The 25,482-nt window shown below is 39.3% G+C and overlaps 2 protein-coding genes across 3 annotated transcripts in view; one reads left to right on the forward strand and one right to left on the reverse strand.

The window, feature by feature from the left end:
• The window catches only part of MCMBP (minichromosome maintenance complex binding protein), a 49,580-nt gene extending 34,703 nt beyond the window's left edge, over positions 1 to 14,877 (forward strand). The window contains exons 9-16 of one of the 2 annotated variants that reach the window (XM_017872289.1): positions 444 to 622; positions 1,273 to 1,396; positions 2,905 to 3,022; positions 5,517 to 5,682; positions 7,384 to 7,517; positions 9,003 to 9,167; positions 12,578 to 12,666; positions 13,077 to 14,877. In XM_017872289.1, the coding sequence (XP_017727778.1) occupies positions 444 to 622; positions 1,273 to 1,396; positions 2,905 to 3,022; positions 5,517 to 5,682; positions 7,384 to 7,517; positions 9,003 to 9,167; positions 12,578 to 12,666; positions 13,077 to 13,203 (1,102 nt within the window). In that variant the 3' untranslated portion in view covers positions 13,204 to 14,877. The remainder of the gene's footprint in view (positions 1 to 443; positions 623 to 1,272; positions 1,397 to 2,904; positions 3,023 to 5,516; positions 5,683 to 7,383; positions 7,518 to 9,002; positions 9,168 to 12,577; positions 12,667 to 13,076) is intronic. The other variant, XM_017872290.1, reaches the window with a different exon arrangement.
• Positions 14,878 to 15,521: 644 nt separating this feature from the next.
• Positions 15,522 to 25,456, reverse strand: INPP5F (inositol polyphosphate-5-phosphatase F). The gene is given in 7 exon segments (XM_017872291.1): positions 15,522 to 18,023; positions 21,086 to 21,173; positions 21,554 to 21,667; positions 21,670 to 21,681; positions 22,244 to 22,317; positions 23,763 to 23,834; positions 25,199 to 25,456. Coding segments are annotated over 7 exon segments (1,566 nt in total). The 5' UTR covers positions 25,252 to 25,456; the 3' UTR covers positions 15,522 to 16,870.
• Between the last annotated feature and the right edge of the window lie 26 nt (positions 25,457 to 25,482).

A 25,482-nucleotide genomic window follows, 5' to 3' on the forward strand; every position in this document is an offset into this window, starting at 1 on the left:
AGAGCGAGACTCCCTCTCAAAAAAAAAAAAAAAAAAAATACAAAAATTAGCCAGGCTTGGTGGCACACACCTGTAATCTCAGCTACTCAGGAGGCTGAGGCACGAGAGTCGCTTGAACCCAGGAGGCAGAGGTTGCAATGAGCCGAGATCACACCGCTGCACTCCAACCTGGGCAACACAGTAAGACTCCATCCAAAAAAAAAAAAAAAACACTGTTCTTGAAAAATGGAATAAATGCATTATTTCATGATATGTCTTAACAAGCCTGAAGTCTGTGTGATGTTAACACTTTAGAATGAGAGGCCACTTTCTGTTCTTTAAGGAGATGTACAGGTGGAAATATTCTTGGCTTGGACTGTAATTTTGTTTTCTAAGGTGCATATTATTTTTGTATCTGTGCAATTGATGTCTCTCTAAATTGAAACTTTATTGTCTCTCCGCAGGGATGCCTCTGCGCTGCTGGATCCGATGGAGTGCACGGACACAGCAGAGGAGCAGAGAGTACACAGTCCTCCTGCTTCATTAGTGCCGAGAATTCATGTGATCTTAGCCCAGAAGTTGCAACACATCAACCCGTTATTGCCTGCCTGCCTTAACAAAGAGGAGAGCAAAACCTGTAAGTGTAAGTGTTACAGCCTAGTGAACTATCGACTGTTAGCCTCAGTGTGTGTCTAGAGCTGCCTGTAACATGCTCATAGTGGAATTAAGAGTCAGGTCTTCATTCCTCACAATCTCTCTCTTATTGCCCCATTTTTCTCTTACATTAATTCTCTTCATTGAAACGAGGACAAAAAAGAAGTATACGAGGCTGGGTGCAGTGGCTCACGCCTGCAATCTCAGCACTTTGGGAGGCCGAGGTGGGTGGATCACCTGAGGTCAGGAGTTCGAGACCAGCCTGGCCAATATAGTGAAACCCCATCTCTACTAAAAATACAAAATTAGCCAGGTGTGGTGTCATGTGCCTGTAATCCCAGCTACTCGGAAGGCTGAGGCAGGAGAATCACTTGAACCAGAGGCAGAGGTTGCGGTCAGCCGAGATGGCGCCATTGCACTCCAGGCTGGGCAAAAAGGAACAAAACTCAGTCTCAAAAGAAAAAAAAAAGGAGGATGCAAACTGTCTTATTTTTAAGATCAGTGTCACTTACTGATATGTTAAGCTTTACTTACTGTCTACTGAATTGTTGCGCTTTGCCCACGTAGTTATTTTTCACCTAAGACACTTGAGAGGAACTGGTGTGTGTGTCCTGACTCAGGTCTCCTTTTCTCCTTCAGTTGTTTCAAGTTTCATGTCCGAATTGTCTCCAGTCAGAGCAGAACTTCTTGGGTTCCTCACTCATGCCCTTCTAGGGGATAGTTTGGCTGCTGAATACCTAATATTACATCTCATCTCCACAGTGTAAGTGCTGTATCCTGGTGGGAATTAGGGGAGTTTGGTGTGTGTAGAAGTGGAAGAGCGGGGATATTGCTGGTGTAATTTGTGTGTTTTCCTTATTGGGCTTCATCAGATGGTTTTTATCTTTTCAGTGTAACAACTGTTAAACCAAATCACAGACAAATTCCTTTTCTCACAGTTTTACTGTGAGAAATTTAGCATTTTGATTATGTCCCCTTAAATTTTAGAGCCCAAATCAGATAAAGCAGTAGTCCCCAACCTTTTTGGCACCAAGGACCCGTTTCATGGAAGACCATTTTTCCATGGACCAGAGTGGGGATGGTTTCAGGATGAAACTGTTCCACCTCAGATCATCAGGCACTAGTTAGATTCTCATAAGGAACACACAAATGTGCAGTTCACAGTAGGGTTCGCGCTCCTGTGAGAGTCTGATGCCACTGCTGATCTGACAGGAGATGGAGCTCAGGCAGTAATGCCCGTTCGCCCACCCCTCACCTCCTGCGTTGTGGCGCGGTTCCTAAGGGGTCCTGGTCCACGGCCTGGGCGTGGGGGACCCCTGAGATAAAGGACCTGGCTGATGAGTAAAATGAGCTGTTTTATCCTTTTTGCATTCTGAACACTCTGTTTATACATCCCAAGGCACGACGTCATGTGCACATTTAACGTGGACATTGACACTAGCACTGCATCCCTTGACTCCACTGTATTTGTTTTCTGATTTTAAAATTAGTGTAGACCTTTGACAGGTTACAAGAACATAAAGAGGAAAATGCACATCATTTGTAATTTCACCACTTAGAACCTCTGTTACCCTTTTGGTTCACGTTCATTGGTTTTTGTTTACATACGTATACATCCCTGCATAGATCTTAGTTATACTCTAAGCACAGATCCGTGTCTTGTTTTCAGCAGTTGATATATATTAAACATTTTCCCATCATAATGCTTCATGAACTTTGTAGTGGCTGCAAAGTATTTCACTATGCAGTTGTACCATACTGTAACCATTTCCCTAAATGTTCAGGTTTTCCTAGCTTTTCTCTATTACAAAGTTGCAGGAAACATCTTTGTGCTGTAAATCTTATCTTTTCTCAGATCATTCTGTGACAGTAGTACATAATGGTTGAGAGCACAGACTCTGTAACCAGACTATCCGGATTCATATCCCAGTTCTGGCAGCTTCCGGCTAGATGAGTATGTTGCTTATTATCATCTCTGTGCCTCAGATTTCTCATCTGTAAAGCGAAGACAACAGTACCTGCCTCTGAATGGTTAGGGGTTAAATGAGGAAGCATTTACGTACTCAGAACAGTCTCTGGCACATGACCAGCAGCACTTACATACAAATATTGGCTATTACTTTTATTGCTGTTATTCTGATAAAATAACTAGTCAGAATATTCTGGTTTATTTTTAATGACAATATTAAGCTAATTTTTCTACTCTTTGCTTTTCGATAGAAATCAGGAAATCACTTCAGCATCTTACTGATTGATTTCTTTCTTTTCTAGATATACAAGAAGAGATGTCCTTCCACTAGGAAAATTTACAGTTAATTTGAGTGGTTGCCCACGGAATAGTACCTTCACGGAACACTTGTATCGAATTATTCAACATCTTGTTCCAGCAGTAAGATGAATATAAATATGTATTATAAACCTAAGCACACTTAACAAATCCATCTCTTTCATTCACCTCAAATATTTAACTTAGAGTTTTTAATAGAGCTTATTTAAGGGGAAACAAAGCCTGCCAAGTTACGTAATTTAAAACGTACTTTCCCCTAAAAGTTTCACTTTTTTTTTGTTTTTGCCTAAGCACAAATTTCTGTAAGTCTAACAATTAACACAATTGCAGTAACTCCCTTAAAATTACACTCTGTTGATACCAATTTGTCCAATTTGGTATCCTTTTTGTACACTAAAGTCTTAAATCTAAATAAACTCTAAATTATAGGAGCATAATTCTTTTAGTTGAGGTAATAAAGTTCTTTATCTCCATTGCCTCAATTTTAATTCCTGTTTGGAAAGTTGAGCCCACTTTATTTGCCAGGGTATTTGGAATGCAGTACTTGTGTGGTGGTAGGATCTTGGGAACGGGAATTGCTTCTGATCGGTTGTGTGACTGAAAATACTGATCACTTCTTTGAAAACTGAAGAAGGTCCACTAGATCCTTATTGAACCAAATGTATTGAGTGTCTCAGTGCTAGCACTTGTCCAGGCCCTCAAGAAGCAGACGTGGACCAGAATACACCAGCAGTTCTCAGTCTCCTTAGACTCACTTTACACTCTGAAAAATGTATTAGTACTCAAAGAGCTGTTTTTCATGTTATGATTATATTTATCATTAACTTACCAAACTAGATGATGAAGCAAATACATCTATTAAACATAAAAAATTACATATAAATATTTTTATAAAAACTTTTCCCAAGCCAAAAATGATTAGTGATAAAAGTGACATTGTTTTACATTCTTGCAAATCTCTTTAATGTCTGGATTAATAGGAGACAATGGATGCTTGTATCTTCTTCGGCCTTCAGTCTGTTGTAATCTCAGGTTTTGATTGAAGTATGTGAAGGAAAGCTGACCTCACACAGATGGAAAAGTAGTTGGTAAAGGAAGGATGGTTTCGATAGCCTTTGCAGATAACTGGGTGGTGATCTTTGATACTAGACCAAAACTGTCCACATGACATTTTCTTAAAGATAGTTAAGTGTGGAATCTGAAATCCTATTCGTAAACTTTCCATAGTCTGCTATGGTAAAATTCATTAGTCTCATATATTGAAAGGATCTTTTATCCATGCATGATTTTAACCTGATTGACCCCGTAAAAGGGTTTAAGCAATTCCCTGGGAGTTGTTGGGACCACATTTTGAGAATTATTGAAACAGTCAGATCCTTTGCCCTCACAGAGTTTAATTTAGGTAGAAGACCAACAAACAAATTAATACATGGTAGGTCATTTAACCACCCCTAAGCTCCCCTTGTTTTCTTAGAATCACTGAGATAACAAAACTCCTCTAAATTTTTGCAATATATCTTACCTCTTCCTTGACAGCCTTCCCCCACCATACCCTCTTCTCCATCCCTGCCACATTGTTTCAGGCTGGAGGGGTGGAAGAATGGATTGGTGTATGAGGCAGAGCACAGAGGGTGTTGGGAATGGTGGCTCAGGAGCTAGAGGAGGAGCTAGAGGGTCGCTTTCTCGTTACACTGAGCGAGAAGGTGCACGCATCCTGGAGGCACCTCCCGAGAGCTGCAGCAGGTGCCCCACAGCTCAGTGTGCTCTGCTCCTTGATTTTTCTCTGAAAAGTTTGTTCAAAAATGTCTATGATGAATCAATATAATTTTAACTCAAAGAATATAGAGGAAATTAAGCTTTTCTCTACCTGTCTTGAAAAATAAATTAACATTTTCTTTTTTGCTAGCTAGCATGTGTTAGGTGAAAGAGGTTAGGCTTTGGGGTATTTAATATTTGTATGTCAGTTATCTACCATTTGTTTCCTTGGTTAAATAAAAATTGATTTTCTTTCTTTCTTTCTTTCTTTATTTATTTATTTATCTATTTATTTATTTATTTATTTTTGAGACGGAGTCTCTCTCTGTTTCCCAGGCTGGAGTGCAGTGGCCAGATCTCAGCTCACTGCAGGCTCCGCCTCCCGGGTTTATGTCATTCTCCTGCCTCAACCTCCCAAGTAGCTGGGACTACAGGTGCCCGCCACCTCGCCAGGCTAATTTTTTTTGTATTTTAGTAGAGACGGGGTTTCACCGTGTTAGCCTGGATGGTCTCGATCTCCTGACCTCGTGATCCGCCCATCTCAGCCTCCCAAAGTGCTGGGATTACAGGCTTGAGCCACCGTGCCTGGCCAAAAAAAAAATTGATTTTCAAGAATATTGAACAAGACATTTGAAAATAAAGCAGCTCATAGAATGGATGAAATTCAAATGTAAGATCTAGATACTATTTTTGCTTCTAGAGTTCAAGAAACCATATCACTACTCCCTTAGAAATTTGTAAGATCACTTTTTCCATATGAAACACAATGTTTAATTCTAAGTACATATTTTCTTAAAACGGAAACTTAAATTCTTGTTCACTAAAAAATTTCTTTTTGCAGTCTTTTCGTCTACAGATGACTATAGAGAACATGAACCATTTGAAATTCATTCCCCACAAAGACTACACAGCCAATCGCTTGGTCAGTGGGCTCCTCCAGCTGCCCAGCAATACTTCCCTTGTCATTGATGAGACTCTCCTGGAACAGGGGCAGCTGGATACCCCAGGTATGTACATAGATGTTTCCCTTCCATTTCTGACTTCCTTTCCACTAAAGCCAGATCTAGGAATAACTTTTAGAAGAGTATCTATGGACAAAGACAAATTCCACATTTAACAAAATAACATAACGAACAAGCTTGGCATACCTCAATTCGATTAAAGCATGTTCATAAACTACATTAAATTGTATACAGCCAACTCCTGCTTTTGCCCATAGCCGTATTCGAAAGTAGTATCAATTAGAAAGATACTAAATCATATGCCGCGATCTACTATTTCTATCTAAATATATTTATATATAATACCGATTTTATATATTTATCAGATGGAGCCAATAAATATAAAGGAGACAATATACATGGAGCTACAAGTAGGATGACGCAGATACTAATATACTTCATGTCCATAATCTCTATAATAACATCATAATTCATACTAAAAACAATTATATTTTTTATAATTTATAATAAAATAACAATATATGGAGCAATAATATATAAAATATATATAAATAATGTGTAATTAATAATAAAATAATACATAATATGTATATTATTTATAATGGAGCAATAATATAAAGGGTAGTATTAATATAAAGGAGCAGTAATATAAAGGGTAGTATTAGATGTTGAGGGTGATAAGGGTTCTTTGGTGAAAAGTTTTATTGCGTCAGCAGATGGTTGGAGCCATATGTATGGGCCTACAATGTTGGGTTCTTTGTGTAGTTGTATATAACCTAAAATTTTTCATTCAGTGAGTGTAAGGAACGGTAGACACAGGGTCTCACTGTGTTGCCCAGCTGATCTTGAATTCCTGGGCTCAAGGGATCCTCCTGCCTTGGCCTCCCACAGTGCTGGGATTATAGGTGTGAGCCACTGCACCTGCCCCAAATAGCTTTTTAAAAAACTGAAATGGGAGGAAGCTGATCTAATAGATTTTTTTTTTTTTGAGACAGACTCTTGCCCTGTTGCCCAGGCTGGAGTGCAGTGGTGTAATCTTGGCTCACTGCAAGCTCCAACTCCCAGGTTCACGCCATTCTCCTGCCTCAGCCTCCCAAGTAGCTGGGACTACAGGCGCCTGCCACCATGCCTGGCTAATTATTTTTTAACCTCCCATTGTAAAGTTTTTAAACGTTTTTCAGAGAATGTCTGAAAAATAATAGATCAAATGGTTTGCACTAACCTCAGTTATGGAATATATTATAAAATCACAAGAAAGCAGATTGTTTACCAGTGCTCAAATGAAGACAGTTAAGAATACACTGCTGGTGATCAGCTCAAGAGGTAAAGGTAGAAGAAAAAATGAGGTAGACTGGGCACATTTAAGGCAAAGGGGAATATAGAATCTGTAAAATTCACTAGGCTGATCTATGTATGAAAGTAGTTTTAGTGTTTCCTTATTTTAGCCCTGTAAATACACCATTTAGAAATAACCGTACTTGCTTGGGAACTACTTTATGTCTAGGTGCATACCAGATGCTAGGTATTAGATTTGTGGGGGGATCCCCTGGCCCCAGAAAGTTCTACCTTGACCAAGAGTGTTGTAAGCCTACACACTTCATGATGTTTAGCTTAGTAAATTGGACAGCGCCTCATACCCTTTATTAAAAGCGGTAGAAACTTCATGGCTTATCATTGGTGTCAGCAAAACTGATTTGTTGAGATGATTAAAGTCAAATGACCGAAAGTGTTTTCCTGCCTTCATAGGTGTTCATAATGTGACTGCCCTGAGCAACCTCATAACGTGGCAGAAGGTGGATTATGACTTCAGCTACCATCAGATGGAATTCCCCTGCAATATCAACGTTCTCATTACTTCGGAGGGGAGGTCACTCCTCCCGGTACGATGAGTCATTTTTAAATGGAGGGAGGTTGACATGGGAAAGATACCTACATTTTTGCTGTTTCTTGGTACTGCTTATTAGTAAATTACATTTGTTGTAAAAACTGTGACTGCTGATCATTAAGGGAACTGAGTATTTTGCACTGCCATGGATGAAAACCTTACATCTACCAAGCTCAGATATCAGCAAGTCACGAGACCAACAAGGCTGTTGGCAGCAGAAACACCCACATCGAAGCATAGCAAGATTGCCTGATTTTAACCTCCAGACTTCTGTTCTTGCTGCCTTTGACCCATTGTTTTCTGCTAATCTTATGTGAAAAATATTTTTTTTTTTTTTTTTTTTTTTTGAGACGGAGTCTCGCTGTGTCGCCCAGGCTGGAGTGCAGTGGCGCGATCTCGGCTCACTGCAAGCTCCGCCTCCCGGGTTTCCGCCATTCTCCCGCCTCAGCCTCCAAGTAGCTGGGACTACAGGCGCCCGCCACCGCCCCGGCTAGTTTTTTGTATTTTAGTAGAGACGGGGTTTCACCGTGTTAGCCAGGAGGGTCTCGATCTCCTGACCTCGTGATCCACCCGCCTCGGCCTTCCAAAGTGCTGGGATTACAGGCTTGAGCCACCGCGCCCGGCCAAAAATATTTTAGAGTTCCTTTGAAAATGTCCTTGGTCACTTGGTAGTTATTTTCATGCTTTACAATGAAATGCTCTGGTATGTCCTCAGAGTGGCTGGTAAAGAGCGCTTTTAATTCTGAGGATGATGGGAAATGCTCCCGGTTGTCAAATGGTTTATAGTCTCTCTATAATAGTATTCACCTGTGATTGATGAGAAACAGTCTTTGACTAAGAATGAAATGGCTCAAGGATATGTTCTCTGTGTGCAAGTGTGATAGACCTTTTTAATTAGCTGCTTTTTAGACGTTGGCTACATTTTGTGTGCTTACTGATACCATTGAGGAAACATAAGTAACCAAGAAAAAGCTAACTTTCATAATTATTTCTGAGGTAGTTATAAAGCATGTAAAGTAATACTAAAAATAGATTCTCGCTGGGTGCAATGGCTCACACCTATAATCCTAACACTTTGGGAGGCCAAGGCAGGTGGATTGCGTGAGCCCAGGACTTTGAGGCCAGCCTGGACGATGTGACAAAACTTGTCTCTACAAAATTTCAAAAATTAGCCAGGCGCGGTGGCGTGCACCTGTGGTGCCACTACTAAGCAGGCTGAGGTGGGAGGATCGCTTGAGCCTGGGAGGCAGGTTGCAGTGAGCTCTGATCACACCACTGCACTCCAGCCTGGGCGACTGAGCAAAACCCTGTCTTGCACACATACACACACACACACACACACAAAATTATTCCCTCCCCCTAAATAATAAATGGTATTTTCTAATTCCTATAGGGGCTGACAGAGATGATGCATCTTTCTTTAAAAATGTAGATTTAATTTAGGAACTCAGAAAATACAGTGTACTTCTTCTCTTTTCAGGCAGACTGCCAGATTCATTTACAGCCCCAGCTAATTCCACCAAACATGGAAGAGTACATGAACAGCCTTCTCTCAGCGGTGCTGCCTTCTGTGCTGAACAAATTCCGCATTTATCTAACCCTTTTGAGATTCTTGGAATATAGCATATCTGATGAAATAACTAAGGTATGTCTAGGTTAAAATAAAGGATTTTCCTGTGTTGAATTGCAGTATGCAGCCAATTTACATTTGCCATAATTACTGATGAGGTGATTTTGCTATTTGTTTTCTGTCATGTCTTTTTTTATTCCTCTGTTACTCCATTATTGTCTTTTTGTTTGAAATAGATATTTTCCAGTGTCCCATCCCTTGAAGTTTCTTGAAGTTACTTTCTTAGTGGCTGCCCTGGGGGGATAAACTTAACATGTTAGTATAATCATCTATTAAGGATTAATGCCAGTTTGTTTAGTTATTTTTAATTAAAAAAAATTTTGTGTGGCTAATGCCAGTTTAATTATAATATACAAAGACTTTGCCCCTTTATAATTCCGTTCCTTCTCCTCTCCCTTGTGCTATCATATAGTTACCTCTCTATACATTGTATGTACATCAACACCTTTAGAATTACTGCTTTTGCAGTTGTCCAATTTTAGAGAAAAAAGTTAGAAACAGAAAAGACTTCTGTACTGTTTTTTCTATTTGCCTATGCAGTCACTTTTACCAGCAACCTTTATTTCCTCATGTGGGTTCATGTTACTGCCTAGTATCTTTTCATTTCAGCTCGAAGAACTGCCTTTAGTGTTTCTTGCATGGCAGGTCTACTTGTGCAAATTCCTTTTTTTTTTTTTTTTTTTTTTTTTGAGACAGGGTCTCGCTCTGTCACCCAGGCTAGAGTGCAGTGTTGTGATCGTGGCTCACTGCAGCCTCAACCCCCCCCAGGCTCAAGCGATCCTCCCACTTCAGCCTCCCGAGTAGTTGGGACCACAGGCATGTGCCACTGTGCCCAGCTAATTCTTTGATATATGTGTGTGTGTGTGGAGATAGGGGTCTCCTTGTGTTGCCCAGGCTAGTCTCAGACTCCTGGGTTCAGCTGATTCTTTGATTTGTGTGTGTGTGTGTGTGTGTGTGTGGAGATAGGGGTCTCCTTGTGTTGCCCAGGCTAGTCTCGGACTCCTGGGTTCAAGTGATCCTCTCTCCTTGGCCTCCCAAAATTCTGGGATTAGAGGTGTGAGTGACCACGCCCAGCCCTCTTTTAAGTTTTTATCTGGGAATGTCTTAATCCTTAAGGCTAGTTTTGCTGGATGTAGAATTCTTGGTTTATAGTCTGTCTCATCATTTCGAATATGTCCTCCCACCACTTTCTGGCCTCTGGTTTCTACTGAGAATCCAGCTAGTTTCTGATGAGGATCCTTTGTACATACTGAGTCATTTTTCTGTCACTGCTTTCAAGATTCTCTGGCTTTTGACAGTTTTGACTATGATGTGTCTGTGTGTAGATCTCTGAGTTTATCCTACATGGAGTTTGTTGTGCTTCTTGGAGGTGCAGAATAATTCACATTTTGGGGAAGTTTTCAACAAATTTGGGAAGGTTTTGGCTATGTTTCTTTCTGCATCATTTCTCTCTCCTCTCCTTCTGGACACCCCCACTATGTATCTGATGGTGCATTTAATGGTATCCCACAGGTCTTCAAGCCTCTGTTCATTTTTCCTCATTCTTTTTTTGTTCTTAGACTAATCTCAGTGAACTTATCTTCAAGTTTAGTGATTTTCTTCTGCCTGATCAAATCTGAGTACCTCTATAGAGAATTTTTACTATATTTTCAACTCCAGAAATTTTACTTCCTTCTAAAAAATTATTTCTCTTTTTATTGATACTATTTGGTGATTCTCATATTTTCCTGAAGTTCTTTTTATGTGGTTTCCTTTAGTTCTTTGAATGTTTAAAATAGCCAATTTAGAGTCTTTTTGTCTAATGTTTGAGTTTCCTCTGGGACAGTTTCTACTGACTCCCTTATCCCCAAAACCAGACATTTTATTTGGTCAGTGGGGTCTCACTCTGTCACCCAGGCTGGAATAGTAAGTAGCACAACCACAGCTCACTGCAGCCGTAAACTCCTGGGCTCAAGTGATCCTCTTGCCTCAGTAGCTGGGATCATAAGTGTGCGCCACCATGCCCAAAGTTTTTTGTGTTTTCTTTTCTTTGTGGTGATGAGGTATTGCTTTATTACCCAGGCTGATCAACTCCTGGCTTCAAGTAGTCCTCCCACCTTGGCCTCCCAGTGTGTTGGGATTACAGGCGTGAGCCACCACACCTAGCCACAACCAGACATTTTAAATTATATATTATGACAACTCTGCCTGGGAAGTTAGACTCTGGAAATTAAACCTCCCTAGGGTTTATTGTTGTTGCTATTTGTTACTGTTGGTAGGTTGTTTAGTAACTTTTTTGACTAATCTATAGAGTCTGTATCTTTGTCACATGTGGGCACTGAAGTCTCTGCTCTGTTAGTTTTGTGGTTAATGATTGGAAAGAAATTTCCTTAAATGCCAGGAAGTAGTCAGTCTCTCAGTCTAAGGGTGAATAATAATCATAAATAAAAATAAAAATTGGAGCAACCCTTCAACACTTAGACATACAATTTACAAGCCTGCCTTAGCCTTCATTTCCTGCTTGCACAGAGCCTCCAGGTTATCCAGAGGTGGGAGTTTAAGGTCTCTGAGCATGTCTGCAGCCTTCCGAGTTCCTAGGAGTTATAGACGTGAGGTTTTCAGAGCCCTCTGTGGACATCTCATTTCTCAGCTAGCTTTTCTGTTTTAAGGGTTTGGGTTAGTCTGTTGTTTGCCACAACTGTTACCCAGTGTCTCAGGTAGCTAAGGTGATTGATTGATAATTTCTTCTGATTGTTTTTGATAAATGCCCTGGGGAAAGAGGTAGTTCATAGTAGACAGGCTTCCACTCACATTAAATAAAGACAACCTTGCAAATGGGTCCTTCCAGGGAGCCACCGGACAGGTGGTCAGATGACAGTTCTCCAGGAATGGCACTTTGAAGGAGCCCTAGCCCTGTTCTCTCTCCGGTGGCTGCCAGGCTGTTGGTTTTCGAAGAAGCTATTAATTACCGCCTGGAGGGGAAGGGGTTGGAATATAGGAGTAGGACACGTTAAAACGCCGCGAGGCTCAACATTCTTACCAGTAATCACCTGGTTTTCTGGCATAAATGCTCTCTGGATTGCTGCAAGTGTGGTTTGACTTCTAGTTTTTAAAAAGCTGATTTTGATCAGTGTTAACAGTAGAGACAGTTTTCTGCAGTCCCTTCTCTGCCATTTTCACTAACATCACTCCTCCTTTGTTGAAAAGCATTGTTTCCTATGCCAGTTGCGATTTATATGTTTGCTTGACCTTAAATGAATCTGAGTTTCATTATTTTGTTTTCTTCATCAGCAGCATTATTTATGTATATGCTTTGGTACTTTCACCTATATTGCCTCCTTTGTCTAAGAGGCTGACATCCACCTTATTATATCAGTCAAGGAACCACGTTCATTTTCTCTTCCTTACAAAAATGCACATCATTTACCTTTACTCTTTTGATAAAGGCAGTTGAAGATGACTTTGTGGAAATGCGGAAGAATGACCCTCAGAGCATCACTGCTGATGATCTTCACCAGCTGCTCGTGGTGGCTCGGTAAGTGGCGCATGTGCATCGTTTTTTCAGTAAGCTTGTGTATGTAAGTCTTCTGAGTTATTCAGCAATAACTGAGGCAGACTTCTAAAAACGGAAATGAACTTTGCCTTTTAAAAACGCTCTTATGAAAGGGCTCATTGAGGGGGAATCGAGTTTGGCTGGTGATCTCTTCAGTGGAACAGGCGTGCTGCTTGTTCTCTAAGCTTCAAAGAGTGAGCCACCCTCCAATTCTGACTCTTCAACACTTTCTTTGTAGAAGCCTGACTTGGCTATTGACGTGTGTGTAACTGCCAGACGGTCTTGTCTCCTAACATGGTCTGTGTTTTCACCAAGTATTCCTAGGTCTTAAAACAATTTAAAACTTACTTTCCCAGCTCTAGACTTAAATTTGTTTCCGTGTTTCCAACCAGGTGTCTGTCTCTCAGTGCTGGTCAGACAACGCTGTCAAGAGAACGATGGCTGAGAGCAAAGCAGCTAGAGTCTTTAAGAAGAACGAGGCTTCAGCAGCAGAAATGTGTGAATGGAAATGAACTTTAAAGATCTGATGCCTATGAAGAGTAATGGGCAAATTGTAGCCACGATTGTAAAATTCAGATGTTCATTTATACCACATTGTTTTATAGGTAATTTCTATCACAAACCAATGACATTTCCTGAAATCAAGCCTGGTAACATCTGATGTTTATATGATATTCAGTAAGGACTTTTACCTTACTGATTTCATGGAGCTTTTGAAGTTTGTTTTATAATTATATAAATTAGTAATGATGTAAAAAAAAGTATTTGATATTAAAAGTTTAATATTGATAATGTTGCTGATTATACCTTTTCCTTAGCTTCAGCTGAGTCATAGGCCAGACTGTTGAAATGCTGAAATGAAGAAAGTTGTTGCAATTTCAAAGTCAGAGGTATCATGCTTCGGATTCCTTAAGTTTTCCAGTTCTCTGGTTTTCCAGTTCACAGTGGGTTGGGTTGGGTTGGGTTGGGGTGCATCCAGTAGTCCATCTTCGGGGAACTGAGGTGTATTTGCCATTGATTCACATGACTACGTAAAATTCTGTACTGTCATTTCCCAGATGTTTGGCCACAGAAACTTTTTCCCACTTAACATTTGTCAACAGCCTGCAAAACTAGACTTGTACACGGCAGGCAGGGGTTCCCAGACTTTTGTATTTTATGGACCAGTAGTAATACTTCCAAAAATCTGGGGGACTATAAGGTTGCCAATCTACCTTGCCAAGTAATTTGAATAAATCAGTGTTACCACCATTTTTTTCATACAAGGACAATCTCTGAATAAGAGTCCTTTAAATGGAATGAATGTAGCTTTTGGGGGCAAAAGAAACTGAGACACGACATTGTCTATCTTCTCCTATCCCGGTGCATTTGAGAACCATGCATAAGGGAATTCTGTGCTACAAAGCTGTGTCCAAATATGAAAACAAAACAGTAAGCTTAAAAACCAATACCTCCTTTAGAAAGTTTTTATTTTCTTAATGTCATGTAGTTGCTTTGATTCTATTGGATTTTTGGCATTTTATGTAGGTTCATCCGTTGGTTCCAAGTATGTTAGATCAGCTAACATCTGCTACTCCAGTAACAGCCTCATACAGCTGCAGGTAGGTTTTCTCCAGACCAATTAGTTTCAATAGAGCAAACTAACAGACTATAGTAGCATGGTTATGGCAACCAGAATCTTCAGAAAGGTTAGGACGTTATTTTTTAAGCTGGCAATGGTATGAAGTAACTTTCCTAGTTGGAGACAGATAAAGGATCGCTTACATTTTTTCCTATAAGGCCTAAATTGACATTGTTAACCAAGGAAACAGGGTCAGCCTTGAAAAATCAAGGAATTCATTGTACCTAATAACTGAAGTAAAATTACTAGTTCAACTTTTCCTAAACGCAAATCTATTTTATAAACTAATGTAAATAATGTTTATATTAGAGTTTAACTGGTTTTCATTTTATAACTGGTAGACTAGACCTTCCTTAAACTTTTAGAAATAAAATGAAGGCTTAACCTGGATTTGTGAGGATAAAATACATTTTCTTTAACTGTCCTACAGCAAAGTAGATTAGTCACCATGTGTTTTTTGTGCCAATGTAAATTGTAATTTACCAAAGAAAAATACATACATTGCTTGGTCTTGCAGAAAAGTTCCCTTGAAAGAATCTTTCCAATAAATAAAACTTCCCAAATTACCAGTACCTTGGGCTGTTTTTCATGAATGATAAGATTCACCATCCCATGTGATCTGTGTGGGAAAAGGCCATGTCCTCCTGGTGGAAGACATGAGAGAGGTGAACTGAAGTGGAAAAGGTGGTGCAAGAGGGACCTTCCTGCTCAAGGCCCACCCAGGCAGCGGAATGGAGTGCAGCGCTTGGCTGCAGAAATCCTTTGTCCCTCACCTATATACACATGGACAGTCAAGTTTGTTGCTCTAATGTAAGGCGCAGCGTTAACCCTGTATGGCCAGGAAACTGAGTAGACTCCTGTGTAACCCTGCGTGGAACTTTGCCTTCTTAAAATAACTTTTCAAAAATCTCTTTCAAAACTGTTTCTGTGGAGTTTAAACATGTATTTTATCACCTAATGTTGGGTTGTATTTTCTCCCATGTTGGGAACCCTTAATATTTTCAGTACCCGGAAGAAAAGTTGGTAGAAGAAAGCATTCAGTTTTGAATGTTTGGATTTAAAGTATAGTTTCTGATCCATTTTACTTTTTAAATCATGAGTATACTTCAAAGGAGTAAAATACTGGCAACAGCTAGACCAAGTGTTCAGTTATAGCAAATTTGCCCCGTTTACAAATTCTTTAATCTCTTACGCAAGGAATTCTCATACACATTTGTCACTTTAAATTACAATGGTACTTTATTTTAACAATCACAAGATTTAACACGTAAAAAAAAAGATACCACTAATAAATAACAAAAGTGGAATGCTTATCAAAGTTACAACAGACATAACGTTCAGCCGAGAATCACATCAACAGAGTAAAGCTCTAAAGATACCAGACGAACCAATGCTTGTTGGAATATGCCGTACAACTTTCTTACCGTGGGGATTACAGGGGCAAACCCTGGTTCTGTGTGGTCAGAGTTATAGTCAGACAGATTCAGCACGGTTGTGCTTCAGACTAAATTTTTTTGAGACAGTCTTGCTCTGTCCCCCAAGCTGGAGGTCAGTGGCACAATCACAGCTCACTGCAGCCTCAACCTCATGGGCTCAAGCAATCTTCCTGCATAGCTAGAAACACAGGCATGCACCACTAAGCCCAGCTAATTTTTGTATTTTCTTGTAGAGACATATGTTTCCCAGGCTGGTCTCAAACTCCTGGCCTCCCAGTGTTGGGATTATAGATGTGAGCCACTGCACTTGGCCCAGACTAAATTTTGAAGTTGTTGATCGTCTACATAAGATGTCGAGGATGCCCCTCCTGGAATAAATTAAAACCTGACTTCTAGGATTTCCAGTAGCCAATATATGTGTGTTCTTACATTCCTGAAAACAGCAAAATGAAATTTAATAGGTGCTGGTATTCACCTCTGATGTGTCAGGTTTACTGTGTGACAAGTCTGAATATTCCTAGGTTTACATTGTATAGGCAGCAGAGTGTTTTTAATGTGTTCAAGTAGAATATGGGGAGAATTAGGATCAAATGAGAATTCATTTCTTTAGTGTCAATAACCCTCAACCCCTCAGGGAATAGTTAAGCCATCAAAACTAAAATAGCTTTATATTCAAATGCTTCGGTAACATGTTAGTCACTAAAAACTAAATGTGTAATTTGTAGAGGTAACACACAGGAACGAACTGACAAACAGAACAAATTATGAAAAACGCTAATCCCCTAAGCATCTGCATGTCCAGACCTCGTGTCTACTTAATGTAGTCTACCCACCCCACTCCAAAAAAAAGGTTCAGTTTATCCCAGAGTGACCTGTTGCTGAATTACTTTCAAATAAGCAAAGTGCTCTGTAGTGTATAAGCTACTCAGGTCTACACATTCTAGAATGATGCGCTTCTGTAGTCCTGGCTCTAAAATTTGGACATCTACTCAGGTTCAGACTCCTTTTAAAACCCTTTCCAATGAACAGAATTTGTGATCCCTGGATTCAGACAGTACAATTAAAATACCCCAAGAGATAAAACTTCTATTTTAAATAAAAGCCATGGAAGGATTCTTATGGCTAAAAGCTAAATCTGAATTATCCGTGTCTGGCATTGTATAAACATATTTTTAAGTTCATTTTGCTGGACTTGATTAATGACTTCGGGTTCTGCAGGACTCTTCTGAACTTTGGCCACTGCAAAGTTTATCCCGTGGGTTAATCCAGCTTGGGTAATACTAGCAACCTGGACCATGGAACTTCGAATCTTGGCAAAGGGAGAGACTGCTCTGCTGCTACTGCTCTCTGAAGGAGAAGGAGTTACGTGAAGCCCTGTCTCGAGTTCAAGCATGCTGGAAGCGGAGCTGGGGGTTTTTTGAGATGCAACTGAACGCACTGGCTCAACTGACAAAAACTGTGGGCCTGTTGCAGAGAGAGAGACATCTAATTGAGATGGCCGAGAAGGTGTCTGTTCTGTTGATTCTGATTGGGTTTCTTTGTTTGAAACTTCACTGGTCATTTGATTTCTTTCCTGACTAGCCTGCTGAGACACAGACTTGGGCTCTGCTAGGTGGGTCACTTTGTTTTGTGCATCTTGCACAAATCTGTGGCAGTAAATATCCATAGGCTTGGCAAAGCCAGTCAATATGTGTATGTTGCCAGCAGAAGGGCTTTTCTTCAGAGGAGACTGCTGGCCTTTTCCAAGCCCACTCCCATGAGCAACAGTAATCTCTGAAGGAGCATGAATGCTACTATCTGTGCTGCTAAGAGACTGGGACCGACTACCCAATCGAGGTGCTGAAGCAATAATACCACAGCTAGGAAGAACATAATCTACTGGCCCTACACTCTCTAATGAGTTAGCTAGCTGCCTGTCTTCATCAGACTTAGAATTTGTAAGGAATTCATCAGAGTGATATGAGTCATTATCTGAAGACATGTCCCCATCAGACTCTGCCTGAACTTTATCCATCACTCCTGTGTTTTCCATAGTTTCAAGACTACTGTCTGATTTCCAAAGATTTACTTTTAAGTTTGGTTTTAGAAAGTTAACTTTCATTTCAGGTTTGGTAAAGTTTCCTAGCTTTCGGAGGTTGCCAATATTTACATTGGATTTGGTCTGCTTCACTTTTTGATTTAGAGATGAAAATTTGCTCATTAAAAAATTCTTTCCCTGGGCCAAAGAACCTTGGTTTTGAGATCTGATACCAATGATGTCTTCGTGAGGTTTACTGCTCTTCCTGCAAATTAGAAGAGAAAAGAAGTTAATCCCCCATGGAATCCAATATACCAGTTCCAGTTATTAATATAAGTGAAAACACTTACTTATTCAAATTGGTCCCAACTTCTTGAGAACACTGCATTGCTAATTGATAGCTAAACCCTCAGAGTGGACGTTAAAATAGTGCTATCCAATAGAAATACGTGAAATACATAATTGCAGTTTTTCTAGCAGCCCCATTAAAAAGCAGCAATGAAATTAATTTTAATATTTAGCCCAATATATACAAAATATTTCAACATAAAAATATTAAAAGATGATTAATACTCCTTTTTGAACTAATTTAATATAGGCAATGTGTAGTGTTCTATAATTACAGCACACCTGAATTCAGCCTAGCTGCATTCTAAAAGGCTTCACAACCACATGTGGTGAGTGGCTACCACTGTGGGCGGTGCGGGTCTGGCACCGCCACCATCTGACTATAAATGGGAATCTGCAACACCTGAACTCAGGTTATCTACACACATCCCAGCGTGGCTCAATTCAGGTAGTGCAGGGAGAGAGGGGTAAGACTTCCATTTTCTTATATGTCCTGTGGGTTACCTGAATTTATTTAAAAAAAGATTTGGGACATTGAACACAATTACTCTTGGTGTCTTCTCTCCTTTGGTATCCCTCCTGACAGCTATAAATAAGAGAAAAGTTGATGCTATTTGCCACAAATGTCTCAGTCTGTGCATTTGTCCTGTTGGGTCATGCAAGGTCACTGATCATGAGCATACTACAGAAAATTTCTGGGTTAAAGTAATTCTTTAGCAAAAGTCTGAACAATTCTCTTCTGGCCAAATGGCTCTCTTCACTAGTAGAATGTGGACCACAAAACCTGACAGATGCTCATTAGAAAGAAAAGCCACACTTTTTAAATGTGAAATAATCTGTTGATAGGCATTCTTTTTCCAAATTCAAAAGCCTAATGTTTAAAACATACTATTTTCTTTACAAAGTACTTAGAAAACATTTCAATGTTTCCTCTCATCAGTTTACTTAGGAGTTAAAAATGTATCGCTTGTGGCCACATGAGTTGTGTCAAGGACAGCAAAATCCTTGCAGGGGCTTGCTCTCAGACCCATTCTCTTGGCAAAATACCACCTACCTAAGTACTTGTGGAGATAGTGTTACTCTATCAAAACTTTTAAACACACCTAGAGGGATATCCTAAGCATATTTTAAATGCCATATCACTCAAGAAAATGAAACTCTGGGTGGGCCGGGCAGTGGCTCACGCCTGTAATCCCAGCACTTTGGGAGACCAAGGCGGGCGGATCACGAGGTCAGGAGATCGAGACCATCCTGGCTAACACGGTGAAACCTCGTCTCTACTAAAAATACAAAAAAATTAGCGGGTGTGCAGGTGGGCGCCTGTAGTCCCAGCTACTCGGGAGGCTGAGGCAGGAGAATAGCGGGAACCCGGGAGGTGGAGCTTGCAGTGAGCCGAGATTGTGCCACTGCACTCCAGCCTGGATGACAGCAAGACTCCATCTCAAAAAAAAAAAAAGAAGAAGAAAATGAAACTCTGGGTCTTCAGAGTTTTTCCTGAAACTGAGGATAAGCAATAACCTTTAAGGAGGTGGGTGCAGGGTTAAAGGAGTCTGACAATCACTTTGGCACTGTTACGGACAAGTGAAATATTCACGTCTTTTAATCCAGATTCACAACCTGGGGATGATATTCTCAAGAAATTATCCTAAACATGAGAAAGTAATACATGACAAAGATATCTGTCATGACTTTTTTATAAAAGGAAAAAATGCTAGCAACCAAAATTCTTGGCAACTGGGTTTAATAGCTGTGTGCCAGGTCTAAGTGCGTTATCATTCAGTTCATGCAATGCACTGACATGGATTTTCTCTCATCTTACAGACAACAAAACTGAAGTAAAGGCGTATGTTTTCCAAGGTTAAAGAGTAATTGATAGAACCAGGAGTCACAGAGTCCACGTTCTGAACCCACACAATACATTTCCAAACAGATCACAGAAGGCATCTATTTAAATGGTAGTTATGAATTCTACAGTAATATGGAAAATGCATAAAATACAATCTTTAGCAATGAAAGATTATTAACCTGTATAGGTTAAAAATGTGTACAAGGGGCTGGGTGCAGTGGCTTTCCAGAAGAATTCCAATTAACAAGTGTAGAAGGAATGAGAATTAGAAAAATGACCACAGATCATGACAGGAATAAATACCATAGACAAGATCCATGATGGTTATGAAAATGAATAGACTTAAGTTTACACAGAAACAATATTTACATAGTCTCAAAGTATTTTCCCCTAAATATTTAGCAATTATAAAGAGGAAGACACAAAGTTTGCAGGCAGAATCCTGGCAGATGCTACCCCAGCCAAGTAACCAAGCTTATTCTCAACACTACTACACAGGCTGTCATGCCCTCCCTCCCCACAGCATGAGGCTCTGAGAAGTGCACATCGCTTCTGCGGTGTCCTTCCCGACAATGCGTAACCTCAGCTTCATCGGGAAAAAACACTGGACAAACCTAGATTAAGGGATGTTCTACAAAACAGCTGACCAGTACTCTTAAAAAATGTCAAAATTATGAGAGAAAAGACAAGACTGAGGAAGTAACATTAAACTATAGAGACAACTAAATGCGGTGTGGAATCCCAACTGGATCCTGGAACAGAAAAGGACGCTAGTGAACACCGAGCGAAATCTGTACTTTGATTCATCTTACTGTGCCAAGGTTACTTTCTGAAGTTTGGATGAATGATCTATGGTTATAAATGGGTAACATGAAGGGAAACCGAAGGAAGGGTATATGGAAACCCTCTAAATTACCTGTGCAGCTCTTCTGTAAGTCTAAAACTTACCTGAAAATTGTATACGTGAAGAATGTTAAAAAGTATTTTGATCCGCAGAAATTTGATCCTTACCTCTCTAAATACCAACACCTTACCATAATGTGATCTCCTCCCCTTTCCCCCTGCAAAGAATTTTAAAGAAATAAGACTTTGGATAAGAATGCCTTTATTCTTGAGAGAAGCAGTATGCTCACCTCTCAAGTTTCTTCTCAATTATGGGGACATCCGATCCCATGGCTTGCTTGGTGATCTGCAGCATCTCTGCAATGCACTGAAGGGTATCTGCAACCCAAATATAACTGCTTGCCGATTTCTCCATGAACATATTAAAAAAAATAGCAGTTCTAACCCATATACCACTGAATGAAATTTGTGGTTGTATAATTAAATACAAATTTATTGGCTTCAATTTATAGAAAACTGCTACCTGTTCACTACTCTCCCCACTGATTCACGATGTTCTAAAATTTTAAGAGAAAAGAACAAAAACAAAAGAATGAAATCGAGGAATTAAAAGTTTGTTCTAACTCAGGTAGCACAGCTATTCCCAGGACCCTCTCTCATTCAGTTGGTTATGATATGAAATGTCCCCAATTCCTTTTGGGCTTTTAAGAATAAATAGAAAGTTTTCACTGAATACTTTCATCTCCTCCTCTTTTTACCTTTTCCATCCTCTTCAGGATTACGCATTACAGCTCTGAGTGTGTGGAAATAGCCACTCGCTTCTTTGTATCTGTAGTGCAGTCGCATGCAGGAGAACTTTGGCTTACCAAAAGAGTGGGTTCAGGGCCTAAAACCCAAATGGATATGTATAAAGTTAACTCTTTCACATAACATTTTCTTCTATTATCTTCAAAAAACCCAACACATTTTTCTTTGTAATACAAATGACAGCACACAGAATACAAACTTCTGGTGACCATTTGCTTTGATAAAGCTAGAAAAACTCTTTCAATCTCAATCATTTAAGCTTTCTTGATCCCTAGGGTAATCTTCACAAGGTAAATAATAAAAGGAATACGGTTATTATGATAAGACTATATCCATCACCAACCCATAACGAATAGAAAGAAAGTTCTAAGAAGTAGACAGCTTGGAATATCCCTTTGTGGTTTCTAACACGTTATACTGGTCTCCAAATTCCACTGTAAGAAGAGCCAACATTTCTGCCTTAGGATTTCATACCTATTCCTAGACCTTATCAAAATGCTACTAACAACAAATGGAAAATAATAGTGAAAAAAAGCATTTGTAGGTGAAACTTAAACCAGGTACTTGCTTAAATAATTTGACCCCCTCTTGGAAACAACAGCATTTGCTTTTTATGACTTGATTAGTAAGTTAAAACTTACCTATTTCGATTTTTTCCAGGTCTTCTAGACTTAGTCGTTGATACTGGTTTACTTTATCAACTTCATCATCATAACTAGATAAAGGGAAATGAAGTTAAAAGAGGATTTAAATCTAAAGCATATTTGGCTTGTTAGGGCAGGCACAGTAGCTGCAAACTGTTACATACATACAGTTAACAAAATCTTCCACAGCACATACATTCTGGGGTAAAATGTTAAACATAAGGACTATTTTAAAAATGAAACAAGAATAACATATATAGTTCAACAGCTAAGGGAAAATAAGTTCACAGATCTAACAGTTAAAAAAAGCAACTAGGGCCAGGCGCGGTGGCTCACACCTGTAATCCCAGCACTTTGGGAGGCCGAGGCGGGTGGATCACGAGGTCAGGAGTTCGAGACCAGCCTGAGCAACATGGAGAAACCCCGTCTTTCCTAAAAACACAAAATTAGCTGGGCATGGTGGCGCATGCCTGTAATCCCAGCTACTCAGGAGGTTGAGGCAGGAGAATCACTTGAACCCGGGAGGCGGAGGTTGCAGTGAGCCGAGATCATGCCATTGTACTCTAGCCTGGGCAAAAAGAGCGAAACTCTGTATCAAAAAAAAAAAAAGCAACTACAAGGTTAAAATAAGTTGTATAAAAACTCATATAAAATGAAAACAAACCTAAAACCTCACCTACAAGGCAAATGCACCCGCGTGCACGCACACACACACACACACACACACACACAGAGACGGAGGGAGGGAGGGAAGGACGGAGGCAGAGAGAGAGAAAAAAAAACAGACTATGTATTTGGGAACAATACAACTGTTAAATATGATATCCAAAATCAAGAATGAAAAATCCATATGATATATGCCAACAGGCATCTGGGCAAATGACTAAAAAATAACAGTTTACACAAAGCCAAAACTAAAGTGAATATTTACTTAGTAAATATAAATTAGAACAACACTGGTAAGGTGTGGGGAAACAAGTGCTTATTCATTCAGGGTCTTTCTGGAGATCAATCTGACAACAAACCACAGAAGTCGTAATTCATCATACCCTTGTAACCAAAGAAGTGCGCAGATGCATGCACACACACGCACACACAGACACGTTATTGCATAAAGACAACTGCATTATTCGTAGCAACAAAAAACTGGAAGTAATTTAATACCTAACAGTGAGGAAAAACTTTACTATAGTAATATAAACAATGATATGTGGTCATTAGTGATAAAAATGTATGGAATACATCAAAATCTGGGAGATATATAGGAAACAATACCAAATGCCAAAAGAATACACCATAAACATATTAATTTAACTGTAAAATCATGCTTTCAAACCAATGAAGATAAAAGGGAGTTAGAATGATGTAACAGTTATATAAGGTAAAGAGGTTCAATGAAGTTTCATAAAATACATAACAAAACCATATTCTCATTTTTTTGTTACGATTTCTAAAAAGAAAATTTACTCAAATTTAAAACACAAAATCAAAAGCTTTAAATCAATAAGCAACTTACTAGGCCACGTAGTAGGCAGAGTTAGAAAGCAGTAACAGCACATCCACATCTCTGTGAGTAGCATCAATGAGGCTAAACAAATATGACACAGGAGTTTAATATTTTCATTTTCATCTGCAGTTTTTGCCAAGCATATTTCTAAAGCAGAGATACTTAGGACAAAAAAATTGGCCAGGGGGAGGGGAAAAAAAGAAGAGAATCAATGAATTATACTGCAATTAGATGTAATACAATCTATCCATTTGGACAGTCTTTAAAAAACAAGAAAACGCAGATCTGGGAAGTGAGGGATGGAGAGTAGAGAAAGGCAGCCAAAGGAGGAAGGAGTCCCTCAGGAAATGGGATAATTTGAGGTTGGGGAGTGGTGGGATTGGAGGATGACAGAGAAATAGGTAAGGGAAGAAAAAAGAAAAACGTGAGAGTGAGAAGGGAGAAATCTAAATTATCTCACATTATCTAATCTTCAAAATAACACACTGTACCTTCAGGATATCTTTACATTCATGTGGAATACATCTTTTGAAAGACTTTTACATGAATACAGTACTTATGTGCAAAAACGGAACAAGTCCAAGCTACTTTTGCATGTTTGTCATTATAGATTAATTTATTTGGTGTTCAATAAACAAACACCCTTATTCTAAGTCTATTTTGCTATGTTTATACCCACTCTAAAATCAATTATGAAAATAAGAATCAGAATCCAGGTAGTAAGTGTTGATGAACCATGAAACCAAAACTACAGTAAAATGTACATCCTTATAAAATTACCAGTAAGAAAATTCTTAAAGTATAAAATCTACAAATAATTAACAACACAGGCAGAATCTGAATTAAAATGAAACTTTTAGTCTAATATTAATATTAATATTAATATTAACAATAATAGACTTTCCAGCAAAAGGTAGAGATGTTTCTGCATTCTTATACTGGTCTCCAAATTTGGTCTCCAAATTCCACTGTAAGAAAGACGACATTTCTCCCTTGGGATTTCATACCTATTCCCTAGACCTTATCAAAATGCTACTAAATACAAGCAGAAAATAATAGTGGAAAAAAATGTTTGTAGGTGAAACTTAAACCATGGTCTAAATCTGCGTAAGAATGAGGTCACTGTTTAACAGGTACTGCAGGGAAGGATTTACCGTAATCTTAAACTGCAGTTTTTTACATCAGAGACACCTTGTTGTAGCTTGAGTCTGACAGTCTTAATCTAAAATAACAAATTCACCTCAATTTGCACGTACAGTATCGAAAAATACAACAAATGACATAATGAGATGCCAGGACCGGAAACACAGATCAATTCTAGGAGCCAAAATCTGAGCATTAACCAATTAATCAATGGGAAAAGGACAACGATCCAAGCAGCCTCATGGAGAATAATAGCAAATAACACTGTAAAACGTAGTTAAGTTTTATGCATTGATACTTACGTGCACTCTGAAAATTGCTTGAGCCAAGCCATAAAAATTACGTCACGACACATTTTAATACGAAATAAATTCTACTACTAATTACAGTGTTACTTTCACCCTGACTTCCTATTTTGGCATTAATATTTACATCAGCCAAACATGATCCCCAGTCAAAACATTATGTCCTTAACAAAAGCACTTGGCACGTAACAGGCAGTCGGAAAATGTCAACCCTCCCCCCACCCCAAATTTTACTGAAGTCTTAGCTGCAGTAAATATTTAATTCCCTCCCCACCCACCCT

The sequence above is a fragment of the Rhinopithecus bieti genome, unplaced genomic scaffold (assembly GCF_001698545.2).
Source record: "Rhinopithecus bieti isolate Rb0 unplaced genomic scaffold, ASM169854v2 scaffold_6710, whole genome shotgun sequence".
Lineage (NCBI taxonomy): Eukaryota > Metazoa > Chordata > Mammalia > Primates > Cercopithecidae > Rhinopithecus > Rhinopithecus bieti.